This window comes from Pseudophryne corroboree, chromosome 11 (assembly GCF_028390025.1).
Source record: "Pseudophryne corroboree isolate aPseCor3 chromosome 11, aPseCor3.hap2, whole genome shotgun sequence".
Classification (NCBI taxonomy): domain Eukaryota; kingdom Metazoa; phylum Chordata; class Amphibia; order Anura; family Myobatrachidae; genus Pseudophryne; species Pseudophryne corroboree.
This window is the reverse complement of record NC_086454.1, coordinates 188,641,317-188,656,851: the sequence shown is the minus strand read 5'-3', so window position 1 is coordinate 188,656,851 and position 15,535 is coordinate 188,641,317. Positions and strand designations below refer to the sequence as shown.

The window sequence follows — 15,535 nt, the reverse complement described above, 5'->3', positions numbered from 1 at the left end:
AAATAACTAAAGATCAGAGTTCATAGAAGAGGCCCATGGGACCTTCAAGATTTGAAGACTGTGTGGAATGGGACAAAATCACACCCGAGCAATGCATACAACTAGTTTCTCCACACTGGAGGCATCCTGAAGCTGTCATTACCAACAAAGGCTTTTGTACTCAGGGGCAGATGTATTAACCTGGAGACGGCATAAGGAAGTGATAAACCAGTGATGAGTGCAAGGTGATAAAGGCACCAGGCAATCAGGTCCTAACTGTTAATTTACATATTGGAGCTGATTGGCTGGTGTGTGTATCACCTTGCACATATCACTGGTTTATCACTTCCTTATGCCTTCTCCAGGTTAATACATCTGCCCCTCAGTATTAAATACATTTCAGTAAGCGTGTTCAATACTTTTTCCTTGTGTAATTTCAAATTACTAAACATAACTTAATTTATGGACATCTATGGTTTGATTTATATGCATGTGTGGATTGCATGGGTTGTTGCTGACATTTGGTGTACATTTCATTACAATAGACCCATTACAAATATATTTACTGAGAAAAATGTTGATGTGTTCAGTGCTTATTTTACCCGCTGTATGGGGGTCATTCCGAGTTGTTCGCTCGCTAGCTGCTTTTAGCAGCATTGCACACGCTAGGCCGCCGCCCTCTGGGAGTGTATCTTCGCTTAGCAGAATAGCGAACAAAAGAGTAGCAGAATTGCGATTAAATAATTCTTAGCAGTTTCTGAGTAGCTAGAGACCTACTCCTACACTGTGATCAGCTCAGCCCGTTTAGTTCCTGGTTTGACGTCACAAACACGTCCTGCGTTCGGCCAGCCACTCCCGCGTTTTATCCTGGCACGCCTGCGTTTTTCCGCACACTCCCAGAAAACGATCAGTTTCCTCCCAGAAACACCCACTTCCTGTCAATCACTTCAACTATGAAAATTCTTTGTCCGGACGTGAGTAAATCTACTAAGTTTTGTGCTAAAATACTTAGCGCATGCGCACTGCGTACCATGCGCATGCGCATTATTGCCTTAATCGCTCCGTTGCGAAAATTGGCAACGAGCGAACAACTCGGAATGACCCCCTATATTGGTAATTCTACTCATCTGTTGACATTTTAATGATTTTGACAGTATGACTGCATTGTGTCCAAAATACTAGTTAGGGTATAACATATCTAAGAATCATATACACAATTAGCTCATATGCTTCTTTATACAGAATAAATAATAATGTTTTCACTTATGTTTGACTATCATTGCAGCTGGCTTTCCTAGGTTAGATTTCTAATGCCATGGTAAGACCTGTCAATAGGACAAGTGTCCAAATAGGTGTGACTGATGGGACCTGCCACAAATGGTGAAGGCCCTAAGAAAGGATCTCAGACAAAGCTATTATTGGGAATTAGAGGATACTGTAAAAATGTCTTCTTTCCGGGGGGCGTGGCCTAGTGTTATTTTAGGCGTTTGTGGGGGGCTATAATCCCCCTGCCGCTGCACCCACCTGTTATAACACTCCCCCGGTGCCTCCCCGGCAGCGCTGCGGAGCCGGGGTTCACACTAGGTGAGCCCGCGGGTTGTGGCCTGCCCGCCCAACCCCCCCCCCCCCAAGCCGGGACCTGGATTTCGGCCCGGCGCCCAGTGGACGTTCGGAGAAGGGGAGATTGCCTTGCTGGGACGCCTGCCGCGCGCTGAAGCCGCCGAGCCTGCGGACATCAGAGACAAGGAGTGCACACCGCCGGGACGCCAGCCGCTCGCTGCAGCCGCAGCTCCCACACCTCCTCCCGGCGTCTGCCCTGTGTACGAGGTGGGTCTCTGCTCCGGCTACCTGCACTGCGACGGCCATCTTATGGCTCCCTTCACCACAAGGGACCGCATCCAATTAGCCTGCTCTCCCCGCCCGCTACGCCTGGCCTCCACACCTGCTTGGCCTGACAACGGCACACAGTGCCCCCCTGCATCCACATACATTGCTGGGGATATTTGGGCTGTCGGAGTGCACTTCTTAGGCGCTACTGCCATTTGCGCCCCTCACCTTTTGGCGGTCACTGGGTGCTCCCTGGGCTGCCCTGCTGTTCCTGCTGGCGTGTTGGTCACTGTGGACCTGGATCCCCGTAACACCTTGCCCACTGGAGCCTTGGGAACAGCTTTATCTGGATGGCAAGGCATATAGGTGATGTTAATGGTAACCTCTAGGCTGGAATTGATGTTGGAGCTACCTCCTGTGGCTCTTCTAGCTCACTGCATCGTCATTGCACCTTTATCGTCTTAGCTACCTATACAGTCTGGCCCTGGGGCTCCTCGCGGCTGCGATGGTCTCCGGATGAATAATACCCCATGGTCGGCCTGACCGCCCCATAACTCACCTGTGTCATTTCCCGCTCTCTACTCCACTGCTCCTTCCCCCTCAGTATTGCAACTTTACTGGAGAAGACAGACCTCTCCCTTGCTGGCGTTATGTCCCAAAGGTACAAGAAGGCTCCTCAGGCCTCCGCAAACTTCTTCAGCAGCAAGGCTAAGGGCCCCCAGAACATGGCGCCCTCCCCGGAGTCTCCATCATCCCCGCGTTCTTCGGAGATGGGTATTGACCCTCAAATACAGGCAGTGGAGATTGCCTCGCTTGGAAATCGCACAGATGCCTTGGAGACGAAGACAGACGACTTATGTCGCTCGCAACAGCGTCTAGACCATGAGCTCTCGAGGCTCCATGCTGAAGTTGAGACCCTGAAGGAACACCAAGAGGACCAAGAGAATCGTTCCCAGCGCAATAACCTGCGCATACGTAATGTGGGGAAACAGTCCAGAGTTCCACGTTGCCCTCCTACTTGAAAGACCTCTTCCAGCATTTGGTCCCAGACTTAACTGATGACGACTGCCTCTTCGGGACATCATAGCCCGCCTCCATTATTACCGCTCGAAGGAAAAAATAATTGCTGCCGTCCGGGATTCCTCTGATATAGCCTTCCAGGGCATGCAATTGCAGATCTACCAAGACCTGGCGCCCTCGACCATTCAGAAACGACGGGACCTCCAACCGATTACTAGAATTTTGCGCCTACGTCAGATTAGATACCGTTGGGGATTCCCATTTCAGTTGCAGCTTTCTTTTAATGGCACCAATCATGCATTCAAGACCCTGGCACAAGGGCAGGAACTGCTTTGCAAGCTCGATCTTCTACCGGAATCATCGTTCTCATCTGCCGACCCGTCTGCCTCGCCGAAGTCTCAACGGCCCCGTCCGCCTCAGCCGGACTGGACGAGAGTGTCTCGTCATAGGGGTGAGGATGATGCCCCCCCCGATTGCCTGCCCTCTTTTCTTCTATAGGCGTTACTGTGCCATTGCATCAGTTTGCTGGAGGTCCCCTCTGGACTGGACTGACTGTCCCTAGTTCTCTGGGCCCCCTTTGTCTCTTTATTTATGTTGATTTGATATTATGCTCTTAATGTTTTGTACTCAATGCAAACAGTTTCTTTGGGTACTGCGGGTCCCTCGCGGTGCTGGTTGACCTGGTCCCTGCTCCGCGGACCTCCTTAGTCTATTCCACGCACTTACTATGTTAGTTCTTTAGATGTTCCATTTGTTATGTCTCCTATAATACACTCTGCCCTCATGTTTATGGTCACGAGATGACCGGTCGTTTTGTGGTTTGGTCCGATGATGCTTAACCTACTGTATGGACCATATGCTGTTGCTATATTATTCCCTTTGATGTTCCCCTTCCCTCTCCTTCCCGATTCCCTCCCACCCCCCTTTTTTTTTTCCCCCTCTCTCCCCGTCCTTCCCTCCCTGACACAGGTTTTATCTCTGCGATGTATGATTTCTTTGGCCTAGGCCACTTTGTTCTCGGTCAGGCCGCACAGCCTGATATGGTTGTTCGTGCCATTACCCCCATGCTCCCTGCTTTGATTACGTTATCGACTATATTTTTCCTTTGTTTGGCGGTCCTGTTACGGGCCCCATCGCTACAGGGTTCCGGCCCGAATGGGCTTTTTTTCCTCTCTTCTTGCTCTTCTTTACTGTCCTTCTGTGGCCTTCTTTTCCTTTCCCCTTTTCCCCTTCTTGTCCTTGTGGTGGGTTCTGGGTATCCACTCTATTTGCCTTTATTTTTTTATGGGTTGTTGGGACCCGGGAGGCCTTTGCTTTTGTACCCCCTTTTCTTTGGCTCTCAATGAGAGGTTTTACCCAGGTCATCATGCCCCTAAAGATATTATCCGTTAATGTAAATGGCCTTAACTCCCCCAAAAAACGGACGGTGCTCTTGGGCGCCTGTAGACGTGAGAAAGCGGACGTCGTTTTTCTTCAAGAAACTCACCTTACGGGCTCCCACACGCAACTCCGCGGTAGGCAATTTACACAAACTTTCTTTGCTTCGGCGGATTGTAAAAAACGGAGGGTAGCAATTTTAATTAATCGTCACATTCCATTTATACATAGCAAAACTGTGGCGGATCCAGACGGTCGGTACTTGATGGTTGTTGGTACCCTCCGCTCTGAAATCCTGACACTTATTTCGGTATATGCTCCTAACCAGGATCAACCTCAGTTCTTCCACTCCCTTTTCCGTCACATTGGCAAGATTGCACAGGGCCACATTGTATTGGGTGGGGACTTTAACACTGTTCTTGACCCTATCTTAGATAGGACTAATCCCCCTCTCGCCTCTAGAGCTTCGCACACGCCTGCTGCCTCCCTTAAGTTTCCTGATCTACGAGACTCGTGGCGTCTCTGCCACTCTGTAGCCAGAGACTATACCCACTACTCAGCCCCGCATCGGCACTACACCCGGATCGATATGTTACACGTTTCGTCCTCCATTGCTTCTAGAATTACTGACGCGGGAATAACCCCTTTCACTTGGACTGACCATTCCGGCGTATATGTTCTCTTGGATCTATACCACTCCGCCCACGTGGTTCGCAAATGGCGATTCGATGAATCCCTGCTGCTTAACCCGTCAGTCTCATCAGATATACAAATGGTGATAAAACAATATTTTACTGAAAATACCACCCCTGATGTCTCTGCTAGTATAATTTGGGAGGCTTATAAGGCCACCTTGAGGGGTCTCCTCATGGCACGGACCTCTTCGCTCCGCAAGAAGGCGACGCAAGAGATACACTTGTTAGAATCTCAAATAGCTACCCTAACCACCCAGCATAAACTAAATTCCTGCCCCACTTTACTTGCGCAAATCACTAATTTACAAGGCCAACTAAACGCACTTTTGTCCCGTCGTGCGGCTCTCATTTTGCGAAAGTTAAATCAGAAATTCTACGACAAGGCGGACAAATCAGATTCCCTGCTGGCGAATAAATTGCGACATAAACGGGTGAATAGCGCAATCGACAAACTGTATTCCCGGACTCTGGGTGAATTTACCTACGACCCTAAACTAATGGTTGAAGAATTTAGAGATTACTATAGCTCTCTTTATAACTTGCCAACCCCGACACATTCCCCTTCCCTCGATCCGGAGAGGTTACGTTCTTACCTGTCCTCGACCCCCCTACCAAGCATCTCCGTGGCTCAATTAGACACACTGAATCAGGATATCTCAGTAGAGGAGACGTTAACAGCCATGAAATCCATGTGGTCCTCAGCCGCCCCCGGCCCAGACGGTTTCACGGCACACTATTATAAACACTTTGCCAAAGTACTAGCCCCTCACCTTACCGCCCTCTTTAACCAGATTTTGGGGGGCGCATCCTTTGCTCCGGCAACTACTCAAGCTGATATTGTGGTGATCCCTAAGCCTGACAGAGACCCCACCCAGTGCGGCAATTACAGGCCCATCTCATTGCTCAATGTCGATTTGAAAATTTACGCTAAAATCTTAGCCTTGCGATTGGCCCCTCTCCTCTCTGTACTGGTACATCCCGATCAGGTAGGATTTATCCCAGGCCGACAGGCCTCCGATAACACCAGAAGGGCCATTTATATTATCCATTCTATCCATCAACAACAGTCCTCTTCCCTGTTACTAGCCCTGGACGCGGAGAAGGCGTTTGATCGCATTTCGTGGCCTTTTGCTCTCTGTTCTCCAACGCATGGGCTTTTCGGGTAAGTTTTATGATGGTGTCTCGGCATTGTATTGCAACTCCTCTGCGCGGGTCTCTGTCAATGGGGTCACATCTTCATGTTTTGAGATACTTAAATGGTACCAGACAAGGGTGCCCGCTCTCGCCCTTGATTTTTGCTCTCGTCATGGAGCCTTTAGCGGCCAGGGTTTGTCTTAACTCAAATATTACAGGGATTCAAGTTGGCCACACGGAACATAAAATTGCAGTTTATGCTGACGATGTATTAGTTTCTCTCTCAAACCCGACATCGTTACTCTCTCCTCTCTGAGATTGACCTCTACTCGCAGCACTCGGGATATAAGATTAACGCCACTAAAACAGAAGTACTCGACTTTTACATTACTCCTGCGTCTAGGACACAACTTGAATCAATATTCCCATTTTCTTGGCATACCCGAAAACTCAAATACCTCGGTATTTACTTAACCCACAGACATCATCAACTCTTTCAAGCGAACTTTCCACGTCTTTTGGATCGGATTCGCTCGGACCTCCAAACTTGGTCCTCCTATTTCATTTCATGGATTGGACGGGCCAATTCTGTAAAGATAAATATTCTTCTGAGACTTATTTATCTTTTCCAGACGCTCCCGATCTATGTCCCCCCCTATGTCTTTAAATTCCTGCAGCATCAAACTTCCCGTTTTGTTTGGGCCAATAAACACCCTAGAATTAAACTTTCGCTGTTACAACGGCCTTCCTGGGGTGGAGGTTTAGGCATACCCAATTTTAAATACTATTATCATGCAGCTCAGATGGCATCCTGTGTTCAGTGGTGTGGCTCGAGGGCGGATAAGGTATGGATAGCTATCGAAGCTGGCGAGTTGGGACTCTCCACACTCTCTTCTCTTTTGTGGCTTCCGAGAGCTGCCCGCCCTCGTGCCACCTCATCTCATCCAGTGGTGGCCCGCTCTTTATACATTTGGGACCTTGTTGTGAGAAAGCATCATTTGGCCCCTAACCCATCCCCCCTCATACCCCTGTTCCATAACCCTGCCTTCCCTCCGGGAATGATTACCGTAAATCTGCTTTCTCACTCTGGAAACAGGGAAATATTGCCTTTCTTAACGACATTGCCTCTAGTACACCCTTTCCTACGTTTAGCCAAATTCAGACACAATACTCTCTCCCCCATAGTGAGTTTTTTCGCTACCTCCAAATTAGACACTTTCATTCCGGGGTTCATACTACTCTCTCTTCTAGGCCTCTCACCACTCTTGAAAATATATGTCTGCGACGCTCTTCTACGAAAGGTCTTATATCAGATCTCAATGCCTTGCTACTGCAGGGCTCTGCTACTCCCAGAGATCACAGAGAATTGGCCTGGGAGAGGGATCTGGGTGTCACTTTGGATGAGGAGGAGTGGAGTGAAATATGGAGTAATGCGTCCTCTAGCTCTATCGGTGTTAGGATTAAGGAAGATGTGTACAAACTGTTATATCGTTGGTACTACGTACCCTCTCGTTTAAAGGCGATGTACCCTGATATTACAGACGGCTGCTGGAGGGGCTGCGCTTTTGAGGGGACGTACATGCATATTTGGTGGACTTGCCCGAAACTCGTACCTTTATGGAAGGAAGTAGTCCGACTTCTTTCGCTCCTATTCTCTACCCCAATCCCCTTGGACCCTAAATACTTTCTACTGCCTTTAGACCTCCCGACTTTAACTAAACATCAGAATAAGTTATTACGTCATGTGGCTACTGCCACAACATGTCAAATTGCAAAGGCCTGGAGGTTGCCCTCCCCACCATCCCTACAATCCGTTGTTGCTTATATTTGGTACGTTTATAAGATGGAATATATGACCAGTGTCATTAGACAATCCCCCAGGGCGTTCGATAAGGTCTGGGAACCCTGGCTCATTTCTCAAAATGCCCCCTCCCCATTCTGTAGCTAATTATGCTACGCACCCTTATTCTTGTGTTGATTGCCCGGACCCCGCCACTCGGACCCCCCCCCCCCCCCCCCCCTTCTATCTATTTCCCATTTTGCCCTCAATTTTGTCTCTTCCTGTCTTTGTTCTCCCTGCTCTCTCACTCCTCTAGGCTGGTTGGCCACACCGTAGATCTAGAGGACTCTTTCTTCTCTTGTTCTATTTCTGTCATCCCACTTAAAAAACAAAAAAAGATTTACTTATTTGATTATTATATTATTACTTTGTTGTGTTCCTTGTTGTATCATGTTGTTGTTGTTTTTTTCCAATGCTATTGAAACACACTGACATTGTATATTACTGTAAATCGCCCAATAAAACTTTCTAAAAAATAAATAAAAATGTCTTCTTTGCTATGCATGTCCAATAAAGAACATAGTCCCAAGGTAACAAACTGCTATAATTCTAATGCATTTACAGGGATGCTAGCAACCAAAGCAGTACTGCAATCAAATAAAATATAATAATTCTGCACTGTTATTTAAAAGCCACTCATTGATACAGTAGTATTTTTCAAGGGGCCAGCACGGCATGAAACCCATTGGATCCTGAAGGGTCCTGAAGGGACACAGAGCTGACTTCCGGGAGTTTGTGGTGATGTCATCCCAAGCAGCCGATCGCGGCTAGGCGCACCTTGGATCTCCCAGCGTCGGAGTGCCCGTGGCATAGGGTAAGATGGGGTCAGTGAATAACGGGCTGTAACCACTAATATACCACAACGGCTCCTACCAAAATCCCCTTAAAGGGGCTGTGAAACATTAAAAACACTAACAAAACAAGTTAAAGGGAAATTACACCTACCCAGCTTCTCAATAGCCGCATATGCATTTGATGGAAGACCTCCTCCGCAGGCCTGATCTACTGAATCACAATCCACCAACTCTGCAGGAGAGAGTTCAGAAGAATCAGTAAGACTTGTGAGAGAATGACAATGTCCTTTGTTACAGAAAAACCTGACAGAACAGAGGATGTAGCGTTAGGAAGACTGATACATCCATATGCTTAAGATTACAGCTTATAATAGGGTCATATAAGTACATATTAGATATCTCATCCTGACAATGCTGATCTTTGTATTAATGACCGTAGGTCTCATTTAGTAAGATAAACTGCTCTAAACCACATCAACCAATCATGAATCATCTTTTATCAGGATGTAGTTAATATCTCGGCGGTCGGAATCCCGGCGGTCTAAATACCAACACCGGGACCCTGACTGCCGAGAGTGCCGACAGCTGTGCTTGGGCTGTTCCCACTCGTGGGTGTCCACGATACCCATATAGTGGGAATAGAACCTGTGGCGGCATTCTGACGGTATACGGACCTCCGGGATCCTGCCCGCCAGGATTCCATCCCCAGTTCCTTTTATCCATCTAGTAAAAAGCTTTTTAATAAAAGCAAGTGTTTAATGCAAATGTTGTCCTAAGTGCAATATAAATAAACCCAGTTTATGGTATTGAGCTAGTCTCAATTTATATAATGAAATATGGATTCTGCGGTATTATAATTATAAATAACATGATCAATCAGTAATAAAAGGACTTTTGGTACCTTGCTCAGAGAGAGAGACAAGTGAGCCTTTCTTCAGGAACCACTGTCCTTCAATATTTCCGGTTACGGAAAAAGCCCAGCATGACCCACACATGCCCTACACGGGAGGCAGAAGGCAGATTAGTATGTGCAAAAATGCAGACGAAATGAAGAAAAACAGATTAAGAGCATAATCAGGTAAGAGAACAACAGGATACATATTGTTAATAAAGAATAATAAGTATCCCTTGGTGTTTAGAGCAGTACTGGCCACCATGCACATTTGTAAGCCCACTTTACAAAGAGAGGTCACAATCATATTTAGAGAGACACTCTAAATTGCATTGTAGCTGCACTCCCTAAGACCGCATTCCTCAATACAGCCCGGAAGCATGGAGTCACTGAATGGAAGGCATCAACATGTGAATATACATGGTCTACATTTGATGTCGGCAGCGCGTAGCCCATGAAGAACGTCATGTGTCGTGCACTGGCTAGTACCCCTTTCACCTCTCCGATGCCAGATCCCACCTGGGAATTGGAAACGGGTCCTTCCTGGGTGGGATTCGGCATTGGAGCCTCTCTGCTGGCTTCCCGACTCGGCAATATGCTGGGACAGTTGCCATAGCGGCTGGGGGTGGAGCCGGCAGCGGGGGTGGAGGCGGCGCTAGGAGATGAGCTCATCTCTGCACTGTCTTTCCCTATGTAGTAAATGCGTCCGGGGTCACATCGACCCAGGAATGTGTTTACGCTGCCACTGACCTGGTATTCAACCCGGGAATAACCCTTCCTATAACCTGGGTTGAATTACCAGGTCAGGCGACCCGGGAATTCTCCAGGGCCCCTATCACATTGCACCCTGGCCCGTGTCGACCCAGCAATATGCCGGGTCTATACCGGGATATTTTTGCGATGTGAAAGGGGTATTGGTGGGTATATAAGGTGTGCACACATATCACTCGTAGCTGTCATGGGTTAAAGGGGCGATTTATCCGAGTTGCAAAAAGGGAGGTTTATCGGCTTTCTGAAAGAGTACAGCTTGTGAACTGTCCGCGTGCTGCTATGGTGAAGGTATATCCTGACTGGACATATGGCACCATTTGCGAATAACCAACATGGAAACTGTGGAGCTCCATGTGCCATTGATATGAGAGGTAAACATCAGCTACGAAGGTGTGTAAGGGACAACGGACATGCAACAGAGGAGCAGCTCACCGTCAAAATGAACCTGGCGCTACCAGAAGTGTGTCTAAAATGACATTTCAGCCCGTCTAGCTGCTGTCCGTGCTGCACACGGTGGTTACTCTGGCTATCAGCTGGTGGTCATAATAATGTGATATGACTCCACCGTGTAATAGTGATGGTTACATCGATCTTGACTCTCTGACCTATTTTTCATATCTTCCCAAGATAGTACAACTTACATATTAATTCTATTTACATGTCTTACATATTCAGAATGCTAACATTGACAATGCATTGATCACTTCCAAAAGCAAACAGGAAGGAAAGAAACACTAATCTTATAATTGCCCTGCTTGAAAACAATGTGTTTATGCTATGAAATCTAAGCGCTTGTGTGAGCATTTATATGTCTGCATACAAGCTCACAAACCACACATGATACACAGCTGCTTCATGCCTGTATTTATTGTCATGTACCTTCAGCCCTGAAGTTCCCATCCAGCAACGGGAGACTTTTTGTTTAATTGTGTGTTTACTGTAGATAAATATCACTGATTTAATGATAGGTACATTTAAAAGTAATAGAACAATAAGTATTTTGTACAGGATGTGTGGGCAATTATAAGATCAGGATAACCCTAAACCAGGCAATAAATCCACAGTAATGTGTTTCTCCACCCTTAATGCTCTGACTACCTGGGAAGCACAGTGCTGACTCCCCTGAACTGCCTATATTGCAGAATTCCATGTTCCTGGCTCGCTGGAGACAACTGGATGGATTTATGGACTAGCTATCATGGTCTGCCCTGGCTTCCCTCTGATGTGATTTTATATTGTACTTTTTATTTATCTGATATTATGTACTAAACGTAATGTTTTGTTACTTTAATTGTATTTAACAATGTGTCTTTAGGTACAAGGCATGCAGTTAGTTTCTAAGTGAACCTTGCCTCAAAGATGTGCTATTAGTCAAAGGTTTCCTATACAGTCATTCTACATCCATGACATGCAAAAGCGCAGTTTCAGCTCACTCTACAACACGTCACTCACGTTACATGTCTGATTATGTGACACAGTACAGGTGTGTGTTTAGCATTACTGCAACTGAATTGTGTGGTTCCTTAAGCACTGATGGGTTCCATTTACCTCTTCAATGTAAAAAAGATAGCCAGGAGAGTAAGTGTAAACTGTTGCAATTCCTAAAGACACCAAGCTAATACCCGAAGGGTGTCGGCGAGGTCAGTGATGAATGCATCCCTGGTATACACATAAAACACAGGATATACTATTTTGGGTGAGCCTAATGGCTAGGGGCTTGATTCAGAGGTGCACGCAATGTCAATTTCATATGCAGTGGAGCAATTATTTTCCCACCACTCATGAGTCACACTGCGCATGTGTCAGAGTCACACCACACATGGGTCAGAGTCACACTGCACATGTTAAGAGTCACACCACGCATGTGTCAGAGTCAAACCGCATATGTGTCAGGGTCACACTGCACGTGTCAGAGTCAAACCGCGCATGGGTCATGAGTCACACTGCACGTGTTAGAGTCACACCACACATGTGTCAGAGTCACACTGCACATGTGTCAGAGTCACACCACGCATGTGTCAGTCACACCACGCATGTGTCAGAGTCACACCACGCATGTGTCAGAGTCACACCACACGTGTCAGTCACACCACACGTGTCAGTCACACCACACGTGTCAGTCACACCACACGTGTCAGTCACACCACACATGTGTCAGAGTCACACCACACATGTGTCAGAGTCACACCACACATGTGTCAGAGTCACACCACACATGTGTCAGAGTCACACCGCGCATGTGTCAGAGTCACACTGCACATGTGCCGCAAAGGTCTTGCAATAGGGATTTAGCTGCAAAGTGAGTGACAGGTAGCCAGCATTTGGAGGAATTAACAGGGGGTGGCTAGCTAAATGTAGGTGTATCTGTACTGCTTTCTGGGTGTGCCTAAGAAGTGCACTGTAAATTTGTTGGCAGTAGGAGAGAGCCAGGCGACTTACAGTAGGTGAGATGTTATGCCTGAGACAGCAAAGACATGCTCAGAGGTCCAGTGTGCGACCAATGTTTACGCTATTGTACATGGGTGGTAGATGTGCGATTGCAGCAGTGGGCGTCTCTATACACAACACAGTGGCTGAGTCACTAGCACAATTATGCACTTACACTGCTAACGTGATCACTGCATGCACCTCTGAATCAGGCCCAAAGCGTGTACAGAGGATGCATGATCTGAGTGTACAATGTTGCTACTGTAATGTGTACATAGCCCAACAGCCTTGTGGGTCATTTAACTGACAGTAAAGGATTAGCTAACTATAAAGGCAGAATATTATGTACATGGAGTCCGTTAATCCAGCGGCTACAGAGAGAGGCTGTCATGGTTTCCCACCAGCTGTGTGTCGATGGGAACAGGGACGGATCTAGACTTTTCTTTTAGGGGGGGCGGTTTACTGTTTAATCTTGACTGCTCCTCTCTCCAGTCCCAACTCCTCCCATCTGCAATCCTAACTCCTCCTCTCTCAATTCCTGAAAAACTGAACTTTTTGAGTGAGACTGAGATAGTGCTTTGTGATTGTTCTATGTACATGTGACTGTGCTGTGGGGTAATTGTATTTATTAGCCCTAGTACCCGCACACCTGCAAGAGAGGGCAAATGCTCTGTAACCCTTGCTCTCCTGGCTCCTCTGTGCTGCTGTGGTATAGGCTGCAGCACAGCGTACTGCCTCAGGCTCTCCCTGGAGAGCTCTCTTCTGCTCACAAGTGGGCGTGGCTATGACTGTGTTGGGGTGGGGTGCGGTCGCCCCCTTCAACCCCCCCTAAATCTGGCCCTGGATGGGAATCGCAACAGGATGGTTGCTTTAGCATAAGTGAGGAGATCCCCAAATATCTGCTGCAGACTGAGTATCCTCCCCTAGCCCTGCCAGTGGGCTTCTATCATACATGCAGCATGTATGACAACACAGTAATGGCAGACAAAGATAACCTCACCTGACCAGGGCAGATGTTGTGGCACACACAGATGGAGTTTAGCACATTGGAAAAAAAGGTTATATTTAGCATTTATACTATTTACCATATGGAATTAACGGCAAATGAATGATCAATATTTTGGGGATTTAGCCTCTAAGTCTCCAATGCTGAGAATGAAGAATAGCTACATACACTGGGGATACTAATGTATAACAATAAGCTTACCAGAGCCCTAATAGCTGACACAATAATAAACTCCTCTGTCTGTTTCTTAAGCACAATATGTGTTTCTGCAGTACTGTTGTTGTAGCAGTGCAATATCAGTATTTCCCAATATTCATTTTACTGGAGACAACAATATGTAATGAAACAGGAACAGTATGGGAACATGTAAAAGGTTTCTGGCACAGCAGGCCAGCGTCTCTGTAATGGCGAGGAAAGCAGAAGTGGTTGGAGACTGAAGCCTGGGAAACTAAGGATAACTGACCGAGGATAATCTCCTGCATATTCCCCTCAGGATGAGCTACGCCTGCATTCTTTCTATACCTGGTTCTTAACATCAGTGACAGCTCCGTGCTCTCTCCAGTCCCATTCTGCCGGAGGAGGGTCTTTTGGGACCACAGCCAACTTCATAGGGCGAGGAGGCTGGATGGAGAGTAAAGGATTCAGGTACAGAGTTCTGAACTCATCCTCTGAAAAAAGCACATAAATCAATGCAATTAGCATATACCTGAAATAAAGACTTGACAGCACAGTATGTGAACACACCGGTTATGTACTTATAACATAGAATTTGCTGGCTGGTTTACTGTAATCAACAGGTATGAAATTACGCCCCACCCTTACCAATCAGCTACCCAATCACTGTATCCAAAAATAACATAAAGCCATTTTTACCTCAATCTTTTTTCAGCGTATAAAAACCAAGAAGCACATCAAAATAGTTTTTTTAAGTGGGTAGAAAACCAATACGGCAATTTGACATGAGGGACCTGAATTAACATTACAACAGTATACTTTGTCTTTAATGCTTACAAAGTGTAAAGGGTGGACTTTCTATAGCGTATTATAGTACATGGCTAACCAAGGTCACCACTCCGGGGGTTCTTAAACCTCTTGGATGCAAATTATACTGGTGTTCAGTCTTATTTAACAATTCTTTTCATTTTAATCACTATACTGTTATATAGAATGGTTTTGCCCATTAGCTAACAAATTTGCTGCTGCGATCAGGTCTGAATTAGGCCCTTAATAATAAGCTACTTGTTAAATCCTCCTGTTTCCTCCCCACCAGTGTTCCGTGACGTGAATCACACACACAGAGGATGGTTCCTGCATGTGTTAATGATGGTATGTATCAGCTGTATTTCTCCTTTGCTTTAGCGGATATTACGTTACTCACCTGTCAGATCGCTAAATTTAGTGATGCCATATTCAGCAGTTCCTTGATCCTTTTCCTGAATCTCCTTTGCCTTCTTAATATTTTCAGAGAATATGCGAAGACGACTGACAGCTTCTGGAAAACAGGAATGGGGTTCTCATTAGACTGACGAAGACCATCATCACAGTCTGGTTTCTCTATTTCTCCCATCCATGCAGCAATATACTATATATTACACTGGTGCCCTGCGCTGCTACCTTGTACTGGCGCTGTACAACCCAGATTCTCCATAATAAAGTGTAACTGTAAAAATTATTTTTCTGCTCATGTTTTCTGTGATCTATTTGGCAGCACTTTAACATAATCTAGTCTTGCTACTCACTCATTCTACAGTATATCTCCATCCAAAGCAGTGC

General features: G+C 46.5%; 1 protein-coding gene across 1 annotated transcript in view; it reads right to left on the bottom strand.

The window, feature by feature from the left end:
* The window catches only part of CTSF (cathepsin F), a 93,772-nt gene that overhangs the window by 41,731 nt on the left and 36,506 nt on the right, over nucleotides 1-15,535 (bottom strand). Inside the window, exons 6-9 of the mRNA XM_063945161.1 lie at nucleotides 15,141-15,254; nucleotides 14,285-14,430; nucleotides 9,568-9,664; nucleotides 8,818-8,898 (exon numbers count right to left, since the gene is read on the bottom strand). Of these exons, the coding sequence (XP_063801231.1) occupies nucleotides 8,818-8,898; nucleotides 9,568-9,664; nucleotides 14,285-14,430; nucleotides 15,141-15,254 (438 nt within the window). The remainder of the gene's footprint in view (nucleotides 1-8,817; nucleotides 8,899-9,567; nucleotides 9,665-14,284; nucleotides 14,431-15,140; nucleotides 15,255-15,535) is intronic.